Source organism: Indicator indicator, chromosome 5 (genome assembly GCF_027791375.1).
Source record: "Indicator indicator isolate 239-I01 chromosome 5, UM_Iind_1.1, whole genome shotgun sequence".
Lineage (NCBI taxonomy): Eukaryota > Metazoa > Chordata > Aves > Piciformes > Indicatoridae > Indicator > Indicator indicator.
In genome coordinates this window covers 12,371,351-12,387,572 of record NC_072014.1, presented here as the reverse complement: position 1 = coordinate 12,387,572, position 16,222 = coordinate 12,371,351, and the positions used below count along the sequence as shown (strand labels likewise).

General features: G+C 48.6%; 1 protein-coding gene across 1 annotated transcript; it reads right to left on the bottom strand.

Annotated features, from left to right (window-relative positions):
- Positions 1 to 1,597: 1,597 nt before the first annotated feature.
- Positions 1,598 to 11,510, bottom strand: ASB1 (ankyrin repeat and SOCS box containing 1). The gene is made up of 5 exons (XM_054380940.1): positions 11,116 to 11,510; positions 10,820 to 10,966; positions 8,541 to 8,843; positions 3,699 to 4,084; positions 1,598 to 1,909 (listed from the first exon to the last, which is right to left on the bottom strand). Exons 1-5 carry the CDS (start codon positions 11,508 to 11,510, stop codon positions 1,776 to 1,778), a joined length of 1,365 nt encoding a protein of 454 aa, XP_054236915.1. The 3' UTR covers positions 1,598 to 1,775.
- Between the last annotated feature and the right edge of the window lie 4,712 nt (positions 11,511 to 16,222).

The window sequence follows — 16,222 nt, the reverse complement described above, 5'->3', positions numbered from 1 at the left end:
AAAAACTGTCCAAAAAAATCAACTTATAACATAGGGAAGAGAAAGAACTCGAATCAGTGAAGTAAAAGCAAGTACCAATGATCACCTGAGTTTTTACCCTGGAGAGACCATCACCTCTGCCCTTCCAAAGTTGCTGTTCTGACAATGTTTCCTATACAATGACTAAGTCATTACCTTTAAGGAGCAGGCTGACCCCCAGATCCTCATGAAAGCCTGTTGGCTCGCTGCAGAATGACACCCTTGTGTGAACTTGTGACACGAAGGTAAACAGCAACGTAGAGGCACTGAAAATCAAAGCAGCCCAGGCTGCTGGACACAACACTGCCTTTAAAAGCACATCATGTCCTTACTCTTCAGAAGACAAAAAGTCCTTTCTTCTCCCTTTTTCACAATGCTGGCAGAAGCAGTATGCTAACAAAAAGACCTGTTAAGTGGATCTGGGAGGGTTTTCTCTGGTCATACTGTCACCCTGGGATATGGAGTAAAATGTAGGTAGGAACTTCCACGTGCTGTGCACTGTCAGCTACTTTACTGGGCTTTCAGTAACATCACAATCACTGCAGTATTGCATGCAGGCAGTCTAGAAATTACTTTGGTGTCTTTTTCTTCACAGAAAAATTCACAGGCATTGCATCAACTACCATCCAGCACAGCAACACAACAGTTTAATTTAGTAAACCCCCCCTGCTGTAGCTCCCAGTCACTTTCAAATATTTAAAAACTCATTTTACAGTGAACAGAACATTAACTTAGCCATTGCTTTTCCAATAAGTACCCCAGAAATCTCTAAGGGTTAATGTGCTGGCAACATCTGAGCATCATAATCCCCCATCCCACCACCACTGCAGTGGTGACTGAACCATGGAGAATAAGCCCATGACAGGCTGTGCAGTTATCAGTTTCCAGAGGTGAAACTACCTTTTCCTCTTCTCATTCCTGCTATGGTAGTGGTCAGGAGACTTGACTCAGTCCCAGGCAGTCGGGAGGAGAGCTGGCCAGCCCCTGCCTTTATGGTCCATTATGGTCTAGAGGGAGAGCCAAGCTGCCACAGCAGATCTGGTGCTCTGAAGAAACTACTCAGACAGGATAGGATTACACATTCTGCTACTCTCCCATCTGTGTGAGGAGGCCTCTACACAAAAAAAGCCAAGTCAGCAGCTACCTTGCAGCATGCAGAGAAACAATTTTCCAAGTAATGCACAGCACTGGACAGGAAACTTGATGTATTTCACACCAGGAAAGGACAGGAGAAAACACATCAGCTTTTACAGCAGCAACCACGTAGGCCAGGTACTGATGGCAGAAAGAGAACAGCAGTGTTTTAAAACCATTACCAAGGCAAGGAGAGATTCCCTTGTATACTATAGGAGGAGAAAAGACTTAAGTATGGGTTTTTCCTCCAGGTAGAAGTGCCGCTGAGACCCAAGGTGTGTGTAACAAAGAGCAGTAACAGAGGTAGTCAGAACAGACATATGCTAACAGATATAGGGTATATTGTATTTGCTCATGTAACAGCCACACACGCTTATCAGCCTTGTTGCCCAACCAGTTGCAAACAAGAAATCAACAGTTAGACAACCAGTAGCCTAAGAACAGACACCAAAAAAATCACTGCACCCTAAATTTGGAGGGAAAAATCACAGGAGCAGGGAATTACGTGCGCTCCATGAGCAATACAGTTATTTCACTGGGGATGAAGGGTTAGGATTGGCACCTGGCTTTATCAGTGCACTCATTTACCAAATCAAACTGTCCAGAAAGCAGCCAGTTGCCCTTTAACTGTGTTCATGAAGTAAAAACTGTTTAATGGGATCTGGGATTGGAAGAACATGGATCAGATCCAGACGAGATTTGCCAAGTATTCTTCGCACAGCTATGCGGCAGAGAGACAAGAGGCTCCGGGTGCAGCCTGCAATGAAAAGAAGCAGAGGAAAACTGTTGAGAGAGAGGAGGACAACAGCATGCAAGTTGTGCTGAGCTCTGGCTGACAGCTGAGGAGACATTTACCCCTTCCAAACTTTGAGGCCCTGTCCTGTGCAGCAACACAGAGACGGTGCAGGAGAGCTGAGTGTGCACAAATCCCTCCCTGTGAGAAGGCCAAACCTTTCTGGCCAAGGACTTGGAGCAACAACAGCTGCCACATGGGCAGTTTGGAAGGGCAAGTTGGAGACTGCATGGGGTTGTGGTCATGGAGCCAGTCCCTTCATGAGAGGGTTCATGAGATCACTGCCAAATCCACACCAGGGGAGGTTGTAAGAGGCTTCATACTATCTGGATCCTTTTGAAACGATGTGGACTTTATTTTTGCTCTAAACCACCCTCTGGGAAACAACAGCATGAGTAGCCAGCTCAGGCCTTATCCAAGTTTTCTTTTTAGGACTTATTTTGAGTTCATGGAGAGCTCTTCTAGTACAGGGACCAGAGGGTGGTAGTGTCCTTGTTGACTCAGGAACTGGACCTCCAAGGCACCACTGCATTATCCTGCATGCTCTACCTGAAGAATCCCATTAGCCTCCTAAAACCAGGCTTAATGAAAACCACCTGCTCCAGCTTATGTGCATCTCTTCTCAGCAAAACTCCAGACAGCTTTAAAAAGGAGGCATGTGCAAAGCTGGGCAACTTCATGGTAGGGGTTGGGGGTTGTATCCCACATCCTGAATCCCTTTCAAATTTTTCTGGAGTTTCAGAGGGAAACCCCACTTCCAGCCCTGGTGCAAAGCCCTGGCCTTCACCAGCTAAGCCTGGGAGTTTTACGAGGTGCTGTCCTTGCTGGAACAAGAGTGTGCACTGTATTGATGTTGGTTTTGTTATAGAAAGAAAGAAACTGCAGGTAAACGGAGGCATGTGCGGCTCTAAGGCTCTGGTTTACTTCTTTTGTAACACAATTGCTAGCTAAAGGATGTTACATTCAAAAAGCCAGCTTTTCCCCCACCCTTTTCCACCACTGAGCTCTCTCCTGCTACCTCTTGGGTCCCGCCCTGGGCTCCCCTGCAGAACAGTGAGTGCACTTCTGCATGGATTTGGAGAACTGGATCTCACTGCATATGCCATATGCATATATGCATATATACACAGGCATAGCCTGCCTGTGTTCCACAGACTTTTGAGCCCAGCCATGACAGGACCCCGCTGCCTAAAATTTGCCTCAGGCACTGAGCACATGATTAGGCAACAGGGAAGAGCTTAGTTGGGCTGCTGAGATAGACATCATTGGTAGCTGAAGGACTCAACAGGGAAAACACCACAAAATGCAACAGAAGGAAAACAGCTGGAGGCTTATGGGGAAGCCACTGGGTTGAGTCATCAGTGTTGACAGAGCTGGAGGCAGGCAGCAGGCCGGCCACACTGAGGGAGCCACAGAGGCCAGCCCTATAGTTCTCTCCTGCCTAATGCCTGCCTGGCCAATAACAGCTCTTTGGGAGCCACATTGGGGATGGAGAAGTCGCTGATGCTTAACTTAACAGCTTGTTAAATCTCTGTTATCCTTTTTGTGAATGAATTGCTTTAGACTTTTAAGTTAGGTATAACTGTTTAAGCAACCTTTTTGCACTTGGCTAACAAAGAGACACAAGAGAGGATGTCAGTGCCCATCCTACCACCTTAAAAGCTCTTAAATACCAAATAAACTCTCCAAAGAGTTCTCCTAAATCCAGAGCTAGATAAAACCAGTGCCACTTCAGTAAGTCAAGTCCACTTACCTCTTGCTTCTTTGAACACCTGCAGAGCCTCAGGGTTGACTTTGACCCTTCCCGTGGATTCAGCTCCCAAGGCTTCCATTTTCACCAGGTTGAGATTGGCTCCAAAGTCAATCAAGAGATGGACAAACGCTGCTTCACAGCCATGCCGCAGGACAGCATCCATCACACACACTGGGGAGCCTCGAGAGAAGCCTTGGATGTTGATGGGCCCACAGCAGTTAAAATCCGGGTTGGCTCCAGCCTGGAGCAGCAGCCGGAAGCACTGGAGGTTGTGGTAGGCAGCGCTGATGTACAGAGGGCAGACCACCAGCGTGGTGAGGGGCCGCAGGGAGTGGCTGGGAACCCGAGAAGGAAGGTGGTGATTCACGTCCACGTCTGCACCGTACCTGGGTGAGGAAGAGAGAAGAGTGGAGGTCTGAAGAGCAATGGAACCACAACTGCAGCCCAGGGTGACAAAATGTCAGGGGATGAGGCTGAAGGACACCCAGACGGTGAGTACCCTGCCTGCCTTTGGTACCTCCGTGGTCCCCCAGCCGAGGACTTCCCATACCTACCCTTCATTGGGCCTGGTAGGGCTTCTGAGTGGGCACGTATCCAGCACAGTCTTCAAGAAGCAAAGCTCAGGCTTCAGAGAGAGAAGGAGCAACTGAGGAACATCCTTCCTGCCCTCCTGATGAATGTGCCATGCACAGCCTTGGCACAAGGCATGGCTCAGCCGCGAGCCAGCATCACGTAATGCTAGATGTAATGAGCTGGCTGGGGAGCAGGGATGATTCCAAACAATTTAGTTAAGAAAGAATACAGTGAAATAACTTCCCCACCAGGACAAAATGGGCCAAAAACAACACAGGCAATCACTCTGACTGCCACAAACAGAAGGGAAATGGAAACCTGCACTCAACAGTGAAACATATATGACAAAATCCTGCTCCTGGAGGAACTGGACTGGTTGAAATCCCATCAGAAAACCCATCAGAGAGTCAAAAAAGAGGCCTTTTCCCTACTACTCTGCTCAGCTGAAGGGGTGTACCTGCCAACTCTCAGCACACAGGAAACTGGAAAAACCCAAAATTATTGTTTGAGACCTTCCACTCTCCTCATCCATCCTGCACAGCTCCATTCACCAGTTATATATTACACCAGATACCACACCAGAGATTAAGGTTCACTGACCAGCACTCAGGGCACTGAAGGGGACAGCTCCACGAGCTGCAGCAGCAAACTTCTCAAGCCTTTTGCAACTGTCTCCTGCCTCACCCTACCCCACAAAGAAATCTATAGCTCAAATCTTTGCTATATGGTGCCATGGTGTCCTAACTGCTCCATAAACCTTGCGGCCAGAGCAAAGCAGGCTCAGGCTTGCGGTGGCACAGAAAAGGCAGGCAAGCAGGTTGAAGTTCAGTGGACATCAGCACTGTCACAAAACAGAAGCAGTGCCTGCAGTTTACCTCATTTTGATAAGCACAGATGGCAAATGAGCAGAAAACAGGGCTTATTAGCTTTGGTTATTCTCCTTTTTCTTTTTTTTTGTCTTTTTTTCTTTTTTGTAGGGAGTGAAGAATACAACCAAATAAATGGGAGCAAAAAAGACCACGTCTTGCTCTCTGGAAAAGCATAAAACATGAAAAATAGCAACACTGTAGGAAGAAGAGATGGTAGAAATAAGGATTTATTTTCCCCAAGCTGGGTCACACCCAAGCAGTGGGGATAGTAACTCCATCTACTTCACACGCAGCTTGGATGGGAAAAGGGACTAAGACAATGCAATCCCCTAATGCTTGATCCCCCTGCAGATCAAGCAAAGCCCTGTCCCTTCTTCCCAGAGAGGGATAAAATGTTCCTTCACCTGCCAATCCTCCTCCAAAAACTGCAAGAGAAACAGATTTTTCTGCCTTCCTATTTAATTCTGCCTTCTTTATATTCCGTTCTGCAGTTAACAAAACAAATACCTGGGGACAGATCCTGCTTCAAGGCAAGCACAGTTCTCACTGAACCCTGCATGGGCTGGTCCCTACCCAGCAAATACTTCAAAGAATGCTTCCATTCTGAGAATGAGAATAGCCTCATTTAAATCAAGCACATACAGAACAAGGGCTGAGGAAACTTGTCTAAGAGCTGCAAATAGCCTGCAGCATATCTTTATCCCAATGTGCAACATCTCCCAAGCATGGACATTTTGGCTGAGATCTAAGGAGACTGGCAGGGTGGGGAAACACAGGAAAAGGAGAGAGCCAGGCAGTAACAACGGTGCCAAGGACAACCCCGTCCTAGCACCAGCTCACAGGACTCAGATTTGCTTCCCAGTTCAGGCAGCTGGCACAGGGACCACTGCATCTAAGGGAGCATTCCTACCTTTTAGGGATTTCCACAGCACTTTGCTGAATCTGCAACACTTCACCTATGCTGAAGCACAGAGGGCTAAATAAGGTGTCTATTCTCCACAAATGCTCCCTGGAGAAAATCCTCTTAAAATCAGACTACAAGAGCATTTGGACTAGGTAATCTTTCGAGGTCCCTTCCAATCCCTAATATTCTGTGATTTGGATAGAGTCAGTCATCTGTGCTGCTGTGACACTTTCATAGGACTATCATAGGGTCACTGCCTCCCATGGCCATGGTCCTGACTAGAGAGCAGGTATCCCTTAATTTCAGACCCCTTCTTTTTCCATTATTGTCATGAAAATTCTCAATGGAAACACCCAATTCAAAGTACAATACAAAATTCCACTTTTATCACAGTTAGGCATGCTTCTGAGGCATTTGGGTGATGTGTCAGATGTCCTCTTCACTGTTTTAGTGTGGCAAAAGGATCCTCTCATCCTTAATGCATTGGCTCAGCCCTCATTCACACCACAAGTGCAACACAACAGCCTGATCCCATCGCAGCATGATCACATCATAAGCTGTGAGGAAAGTAATCCCTACCCTGGCAGTATAACCATCAATATTTCCACCAGCTGTCTTATGAAATAGATCACCATGCCACAGCTCTGTGTGTATTTACTGTTAATGGATACAGTTTCACCTACTGCTTGGTTAGCTAGCTCAGCAACTGCAGTCATATACAAGAAGCCTCATTGTGCTACCATATGATTAAAAATTAAATGAACTAGGTGATGGTTAGACACCTGCAGCAAGACCAGCTATGTTGAGCTTTTTCTTCAGAACACTGAGCCTCTCTTGAGCTGATTATGCCAAAATATTTCCTTGTATCTCAGTCAAAGTGTCTTCCCCACTACATTGTCCCTGCCAAATCCTTTAGATCAACATTTGAAAAATCTCTGAGTGAGCTTTGCAATGTAAAACTGCATTTTAAAGTAAGCGACTCTGAACAGATCTGTGAAATCTGTGCTCCAAGATATTTGAAAACGTGGGCAATCTGACAATTTGGTATTAGTTTAGCAGCCTTGAGAGAGACATTGTCTAATAAAAAGATATTGGACAAACGCCAGTTAATTTTTAATCCTGAAGGTTTTCCAAAATCTTGCTTTTAATATTGCTGGCAAAGTATCCTGAGGAGTAGACACATAAATCAATGCATCAGCTCTCCATGTGCTGCTGAAATACCATTTGCTACATTTCACCCTGCCTTAGTGGATGTATCAGAGAAGATTCTCGGGAACGCACCATGTGAGCTGAACCCTGTACCAACAAGCACATGGTGATGGGGACATCATCCTCTCAGCTTGCTGAGAAAGTAACAAGTAGGAGGGACCATCTCCCTTTCTTTCCAGATGCCAGCTTCCTTGAAGCTCACTTGTATGAAAATTAACTTCCCCACAGGCAAAAAGCAAAGAAGAAAATCCCCAAGTACTTTGAAAACCTTCTATTCAAATCCTTTTCGTCATCATTTTCTGGCTTTTGCAGTCATCAAGGGGATTCACTGCACAACATTTCCGTGTGGATCCAAATACCTTCTACTATTTCTTTTTATGACCTGTATTTTCCTCTTCTGAACCCTTATCATTTTGCATCAATAGCCCATATAGTTGTCCCACATGGTTCCTTATACAAAAAACTTCCAATTAGAAGAAAGGAAGCATCACAGCATGCCACAGAGGAAGAAACTCAAGCCTGCACAGCCTACCGATAGACCTTGAGCTCAATCACTGCTGATGCTGCAGAGAAGCTCTCCCAAGGTCACCAGTCACCCACCACAGGTTACTCTTCATCACCTTACAGCGATGGCTGTGACTCTCTGCCTCACAGGGGCCACCTGGGCTGGTGAGGTTTTGAGAGAGCTGGGCATGAAGTGTTTGCCAAGGGGAGACCGAATCAGATGCCACGGAGGTCATCCTAATGATAGGCAAACACCTGGTAGCCAGGAGCAGCCCAATGTTGGTAACAAGCATCTCTTCTCCCAAGGGCAGAAAAAGGTCAGAGCAGCAGAACTAAGCAAAGGAGAAATGTGTTTCCAAACAAGTTTTGGTTTGCTGGAGGATCCACATCACACAAACTCAGCCAGGGGCATGGAGCTGGCAGTCAGGATGGAGGGAGGTGGTGAAGAGACACTTCGTAAAATTTGGCTCTAAGTGGATGGTGGGCTCAGAAACAAAGACTCTTCCTTGTGATTTGTCCTAGAAGAAGTCACACAGCAGGGCAGAAATCTGTTGCCAGGGACAAGCAATGGGGAAGACAAGGATGCCTCTTTGGGCACTTCTCCATCCTCTCTCCTGTTCATCTCTTGGCCAGCTACACCAAGCCTGTGGAGGTACTAGGCATGCGAGGAGGGAACAGATACTCTGAACCCATAGGGGAAAAGATCCCAAGAGATGAAGAGAGGGAGGTAGAGGCATCCCTCTCCCCACCAGGACCATCTCCAGCCTGCACTCAAGCTCTCACCTGATCAGCTCCTGGAGGATGTCTGCCCGGCCCACACGTGCCGCGTGGTAGACAGGAGTGCTGCGGTGGTGCCGGCTGCCGTTGGGGTCAGCACCAGCTTCCAGGAGAATCTTGGCACACTCAAGGTGCCCGTTGACCACGGCCACATAGAGGGCAGTCTGCCCTTTCACATCCACCAGGTCGATCTCAGCCCCTTTGCGGAGGAGGAAGTCGACGCAGGGGCCGTGGCCGGCGGTGGCGGCGATGCGCAGTGGCGTGCAGGGCAGCCAGCCGCAGCACCACACTGACTTCTCGTTGATCCGGCTGGCATGGGGGGAGAAAAGCATTGGGTCAGAGAAGTCCTCCCATTGCCTTCCACCACCCCACCTCTCCCAGCCTCCCGGGAAGAGCCCAAACTGCTCCCTTGAAGCTCTTCCTTCCCATGTTAGCTCTTCTTAGCAGCCCCAAAAAGCTCTTGCCCATATTCTGACCAGGCACTGCAGATAGGAAGCCAGACTACAGCACGTACCAGAGCAGTGCCTGGAAGATGAGCTTTACAGCAGCTCTACTGTGCCAGGAGCTGCATGTATGCACAGTGAGGGACAAGCCCTGCTTCAATGCACAAAAAAATAAAATACTCCCTCCTCTCTTTTTACAGAGAGACGTCTCAAATCAGCAGTGACTGACTTGGGGACACAACCATTTAATTCAAGTTGCTCCAAAGTGGGCAGTAAGTTGTGAAAAGCAGGAGGAAAACAGTGAGAGGACACAGAAGGAGAACAATGCATGGCAATGCAGGCATACATCCATATCACACTGCTGGCAACATACAGACCCACCCCAGGAGCCATGGGATGACATTAACACAAATCCAGGGAAACTTAGCCCTGACAGCAAGGAGCAAGCTTTGGGAGGTGCAGCCATCCTGCACTGAATGGCGTAAGTAGGCCATTAGCATCCTCGTTGGACAGCTGTACTGGCATTAAAGCCCTTTCCAGTTTATTGAAAGAGATGACTCTGGCTGGCACTGCTTCGATCCCATCTGAAATAACCTGTACTAGCTGTCATGCTCATCTAGACCTCAGGTTAGTCCTGCAGATCTCATAAACATCCAGACCTCACTCCCAAATTCTCTGTAAATCATGGTGGGTACCATTTTAGCAGGCATACACAGAGGGGAAGGGATTTCGTTAAGGCAAATGTAGGCTGGCAAAAGCACTCTTTAGCCAGCACAGCAGTGGATTTGCTCTTCTGGCTCACTCCATGCAGGTCCACGTAACTGGTACAGGACAAAGCAGCTTTTGCACAATGCATTTACAGAGTTTGCCAGCAGAGCAATGATGCTTTTTTTTCAACTATGTTTTAGGAAAAGGAGTAGAATAAACCCCACAATAAGCCCTCAGTTGTCAAGAGTTATGATAAAGTGCTCCCTTTAACACTGGGGGTTTGGGGATCTCCACTCTGTACCTGCCCTCAAATTCAAAGAAGCCACTTTTCTGCTCACTCCACCACCTGTTTGCTGGTGCTGTGAGTCCAGCCCTCCTCCTCCTGCCAAACTGTGCTTTTTCCTGCAAGGAAGGATGGCACAAGGTTCTCATATAATGGGACAAAAAGAAGGCAAAAAATCTCAGCCAAAGGATCCAAAGAGGCCCAGGTATCCAGGCGGCAAAAAGAGAGGGAGGGCCATTCTCATTTTTGTTGAAAGGACACTTTTTTGAGGCTGGGAGACATTCTGCACTCTAAGCAGTTTTCTCCATGGTGCAGGAAAATTAATTATCTATCCCCACTTCACACAGGGCAGATTCTGTAACATCGGGTGTTTCAGGTTTATATTCGATTGTAATCCCTTCTGTGTGTTTTCCCCATTATACACAGGCTCCTATTTTCATGATACTACATTTCTACCCAGATCTGAAAAAGAGGTTGTGTGTGGCTGCCACACACAAACAGGCTTCAGATTTGCCTCCTGGGAGACCACAGAGGGGGATGATTTCAGGGGCAAGTGGGGCATCTACCCACCCTGACACCACTCCTGTAAAAACAGAGTGAGATGGGGATCTCCATCCAAAAGGAGCAGGCTGTAGGAAGACTGGTGTGGGGTGAGTAGCCCCACGGAGTCATTTTTCCAAAATGTTTTAAAGCAGGGACATAGCACCCTGGTCCCTGTGAGGGGTCTCTCTAAAGGCAGCATGAGTGGGTCCTCTCACTCTTGTCTATGTAAAGGTCTCCAAAGGCAGCGCTGGGGGTGTGGACAGGGTAGGGTGTGAGAAACGCCCCTCACCTTTGGAAGCTCTCCTCACCTTTGGAAGCTCTCATCTTGCAGCAAGCTTTTGAGGGTGGGCAGGTCCCCCACATAGGCCGCGTCGTGCAGCCGGGTGTCCTCGCAGTGCTCGATGGGGTGGTCGCAAAACTGCTCCCGCAGCCATTCCTTCAGGTTACGACCTGCGCTGGAGAGAGAGGGGCGGAGGGGGAGCCGGGCTGAGCCCTGACTAGAGGCTGCCGTGGCAGCGAAGGGACCTGTCCTGTCCCGTCCCGAAAGGAGCCCCTGGGATGGCGGTGGACCCACAGCGGGCAGCTCGCCCCCGCCTTACGTTACCTGCCTGCCCGCCTGAGACAGCGGGCGGATCCCCGCCGCCCGGGGGGCCGCCCTCCGCCATCTCGTACCGCCGGGCCGGCTTGGCCTCGCCTCCCCGCCGGCAGCGTTCCCCGGCTGCCGCCGCCGCGTCCCTCCCCAGGCCGGCCTGATTGGTGCCTGGCGGCCCGGCAGCTTCCTGCCTCCGCGTTAAGGTGGTTTTCCCCGGCGGGAGGAAGGTGGTTCGGCTCCGCTCCGGCAGCGCCGAGTAAGGCCGGAGCCATTCCTCCTTCAGACCCGCCCCGCCGTGGCTCCTCAGCGGGAGGGAAGCTGCTGCTGCCCGGCCCGGCTCTCCTGCTCCTGTCCTCAGCGGCCCGAGCCGGGGGCCTTAGCCCGGCAGAGCACAGGCGCTGGTACATGGGCCTAAGGCTCCTTTTTCCAGCAACTACTTAAAATGGGTGATAATTTACAGTGCTGTCCCCGCTCCCCAGAGCAGCCACACGGGTACCACTTGGACTGCTACAGGAAGGATGCAGGATCGCAGAACGGTGGGGTTTGGAAGGGACCTCCAGAGATCGAGTCCAACCCCGCTGCTAAAGCAGGACCACTTAGGGCAGGTTGCCCAGGATCACATCGAGGCAGATTTTGAATCTGGAGTCTCCAGGAAAGATTCCATAAACTCTCTGGGCAGCCTGTTCCAGTGCTGCCGCCGTCCCAGGAAAGTTTTTACTTCTATTCACATGGAACCTCCAGTGTCCCGTTTGTCCTCTTTGCCTGTTGTCCAAGTAACTAGGCACCACTGAAAACAGTTTGGCCCATCCTCTGGGCCACTGCCCTTTACATGTTTGTAAGCATTGCTAAGATCCCCTCTCGGTCTTTTCCAGGGTAAACAGCCCCAGGTCTCTCAGTCTTCCTTGTAAGAGAGATGCTCAAGTCCCTGTCCCTCACCACCTTCACAGCCTTCCACTGGACTCTCTTCAGTAGTTTCCTGTCCCTCTTGAACTGGGGAACCCAGAAATTGACATAGTACTCCAGACAAGGCCTCACTAGGGCAGCCTAGAAGGGCAGGAGAACCTCCCTCAGCTTGCTGGCTACGCTCTTCTTAATGCACCCCTGGAGACTATTTGCTTTCTTAGCTACAAGGGCTCATTGCTGGCTAATGGGGAATTTGTCCACCACGTTTCCTAGGTCCTTCTCCACATTGAGAAAGACCAATACATAAGAAAGCGTTTGGTAGAGTGGTCAGCCTGTCTTTTCTTAGGCTTGGCAAGGTTTGCCATAGGTAAAACAGAGGAAGTTTTATATGATAGAAGAAAGACATGGACATGTTGCAGTGGGTCCAGAAGAGGCCACAAAAATGATCAGAGGGATGGAACACCTCTCCTATGACAATAGCCTGAGAGAATTGTTCAGTCTGAAGAAGAAAAGTCTAGGGATACCTTATAGCAGCCTTTTAGCACTTAAAGGAGGCCTAAAAGAAGGGGAAAATGTTTTTAGGAGGAGCTGTTGCAACAGGATAAAGGGTGATGGTTTTAAACTGCAAGAGGGGAGATCTAGACTATATAGAAGGATGACATTTTTTATGGTGAGGGTGGTGAAACACTGGCACTGGTTACCCAGAGAGGTGGTAGAAATATTTAAGGTCAGGTTGCATGGGGTTCTGAGCAACCTGGTCTAGTTGAAAATGTTCCTACTTACTGCAGGGGGCTTGGACTAGATGACCTTTAAAGGTCCCTTCCAACTGCAAACATTGTATGATTCTATATTCTCCTGTTTTCATCAACAGCACAGCTCCCATGGCCCTTCATAAGGTTGCCACAAGCCTGAGGGAGAAAACAGCCCACGTCAGAGTGGACAGAGCTGCAGTGAGCTGGGAGCTAGCAAAACAGCAAGGTAGTAATGAAACAGCCAGTGAGAAACAGCCAGGCCTGCAGTGGCTGAACAAAAAGCTGCTGCTTTGATTAAACTTCACCAAGCAGCCTCAAGTGCAACACCTAAAGCTCAAACTACTACGCACCCCGAGAAAGGAACAGAGGACTTGTTAAGTGCCTGTAGGGGCACAACACTTGGGAAGTGCAAAAGGAGAAAGTATACAGAAAGATGCACACATAAAAAGTCTGCAAAGGAAGCAATTCACACTGAACCCAACCTCCTCCCAGGGTGATGCTCACAGACCAGTTGCTGTAGCAGCCTATCATGTTGGTGCCTTGGCACAGAGCCACTTTCCCAGTGTTTGAAACATACCTTTTGCTTCTGAGAACGCATGTTTTGACTCTCCAGTGCCAGAGGGGAATAGTGATAATCCATCTGACTTTCCTGCAGCTCCACTCCTGCTGCTCCATGGCAGGGTAGCAGCCCATGGATGCCAGACTCTAGCTGGAAACATGATTTCCTGTAAATGTTATTTGGGCAATCTGGAGGAGAGAGAGAGACAATCTGCAAATCAAACCTGTTTGTCTTGCTTAGTGGAAGATCAAACAGGGAAAGGAATCAATGTGAATTTCAGAAGCCGTTGGTGCTGGCTAGCACTACCACCCTCCTGTGCCTGCAGTCCTTATGCCATTAGATGAGGCAGACCTGGGCCCAAGAAATGTCCCCTGGAGTGAATTGGCTGCCAGTCTGGAAACCTGGCTCAGTGTCTGTTTGGCCCTCCTTGAGTCAAAGGGACGAGATTTGGAAACCAAACAACAGAACTAGGTGGAGCTCCATCGTTCAGCTTGGCCTGTGCTCCCCCATGTCTGTGTAAAGCTTTCTAGGATTAGGATGGGTTCAGGCAGGGCTTTCTGAAGTGGCTTTTTCTACCCACCTCCCATCCTTTAGGAGATGCCTTTGCTGTCTTTGCAAGCATCTCATGTTCCTTGACACAATAGAGCAGATCCATCACCCTTCAATGGGCTCCTCTGCTAGCAGCTTACTCCTTCCTTGGTTTCTAATACCAGTCTACAGCTGTATCCAGCTAGAGGCTCTGCATGACCCCCTCTGTATCTGCTCATGGGCAGGGAAGCATCTATGTACATCTCAGTTCCCCACTGATGTGCCTGGAGATAGCACAAGACAGACCAGAGCAGCTTGCTAGCTGTTATATTGTCTGCAGCCTTTACAGATTTAATGGGACTAGATTTAATGAGCTCCTCCAGCTGCAAAGCATCCTGTTGGCCAGCAATGGTGTCTCATCCAGAGGAAAAAGGCATGTTAGTCCATGAGCTTTCATACACATGGCCCCTGACCAAAAGCCATAATGCCTGTGTGCACAAGGGGATAGTTAGTGCAAGGGACAGAAACCTTTGTACTTTAGTGCCTTTCCAGCAAGAACACAATGCCAGTTTTCAAAGCTCTTAGGAACAAGCTGCTCCTGCTCAGCACAATTTTTCTTTAAAATAGATTTGTTTACTCACTCTGTGTTATTCAGAGCTGACTCTTCTCCCATGGGATAAGTGTAGATAGGCAAGAAGGCGGAGCAGAGAACGCAGCAGTGTTTACTTGCAATATGGTAGTTGTCCCTGTGGACAAAGCAGAACCCCAGAGTGGAACAAAGTGATGGGTAAACAGGGCAGGCAAAGCTATTCCAATCATCAGCTGTTGAGCTGCTCATGATTAAAAGTTCCTCTTGCATGAAATGCCTTCATTTAACTACTTTCTTCTCTCACCCGCACATTTATGTGCTGCAATGAAAGGCAGAAAGTTTTTATGTACCATATCCCATAATACCTTCTAGCAGAAGTTTCTCTCCTGTACCAGGCTTTTTTCCTCTTCTGTTTTTTGTTTGTTTATTTCTTTTCCTTGAATGCACATAAAAACTAATCTATCCTAAGCTGACCTGAAGAGTTCTTGTACAGGAGTAGTGGGAAGGGTGTGACTGCAATTACTATCTTAACCTTGGAGATGGCCAGCACTGGGAATCCATAGATGTTTAAGAGAAATACCATAGAGAAATATTCTGTGATGCAAATCTGTTTCACTCCAATAGAGTGCAATGTAAAGACAACAAATAAATTTGGAAGCAGGTGAACATTTGGCCAAGGCCTTGGAAATGCCTATTCCAAGTCTGGAGAAATAATTTTATGTCCAGCATACCTGACTGTTCCCATCAAATGTATCCCTTCCAAGCTGGGGCCATAGCCTATGGGGAGCCCTGGCTGCTGTTCCAGCCTGTCCCAGCAGGAGCTTGGACTAGATGTCCTTGTGAAGTTCCTTTCATCCCAAATTATCCCATAATAATCAGCCAATATTTCCTGTAACTGGAACAGTGCTGAAGTCTTTGGACTGATTCTAAATATTGCAAAAGGCAGTTGCTGCTTGTTTGAGGTACACCAGGCAGATTCTCCATCAGCACAAGAGAGCCAGTGGCACAAGGATCTGCTGGCTTGCTGGCTTGGAGCACATTATTTCTAGAAACTTGCCCTCTCCAGTCCAGGCCCACTACCAGAAGGGACAAGCAGCCAGGGCAGGTGAGCTCACTTGGCCCCCCTTCCCTCCATGGCCAGCAGTCCATTACCTGTGGGTGGCCTTTGGGACTGCTGCACTGAAAGTATATCCACCCAGCAACTGGGGTCTGTGACTTTCTCAGGGAGAGCTTCCAGCATTTAAAAATAGCCAGTAATCCAACACAGCCAGCACACAGTAAGCAAGCACTTGGTAAGCAAGACCTTTTCTCCAGCTTCCAACTCCGAAGCAATAGAGAAGAGAGGGGGAAGGAAAGGAGAAAACTCTTTCTCATGCTCCAGAGGAACTCTCAGCCACAAGCAGCTACCTCAACCATCCCACCACATTCAGTAACATTTCCCACTGCCTCTCCTAAGCAGACACATCCACCCACTTGCCATCCTCTGCCATCCATGTTCCTCATTCTCCAAGTAAAATGGGGCTGTTTACCCTTCCTGGCCCCATACCCCTCCTGAAAACAGGGTGCTGGATCCCCATCAATCACTGCTCAGATAAGAAAGGAATTAGCCCATCTCTTAGGGACCCTTCCTTTGGAACCTAGGCATGTGTCCTCCAACCTGCTCCTCTGCACTACCCACATTCCCATGTCCCTTGACACCAGTCCCCATAGCCTACAGTTGCTCTCCCTTCTGCACCCTCTGTGAGCAGCATGCACTGGTGAAGCATAGGTTGTGGACATACAAAGAGC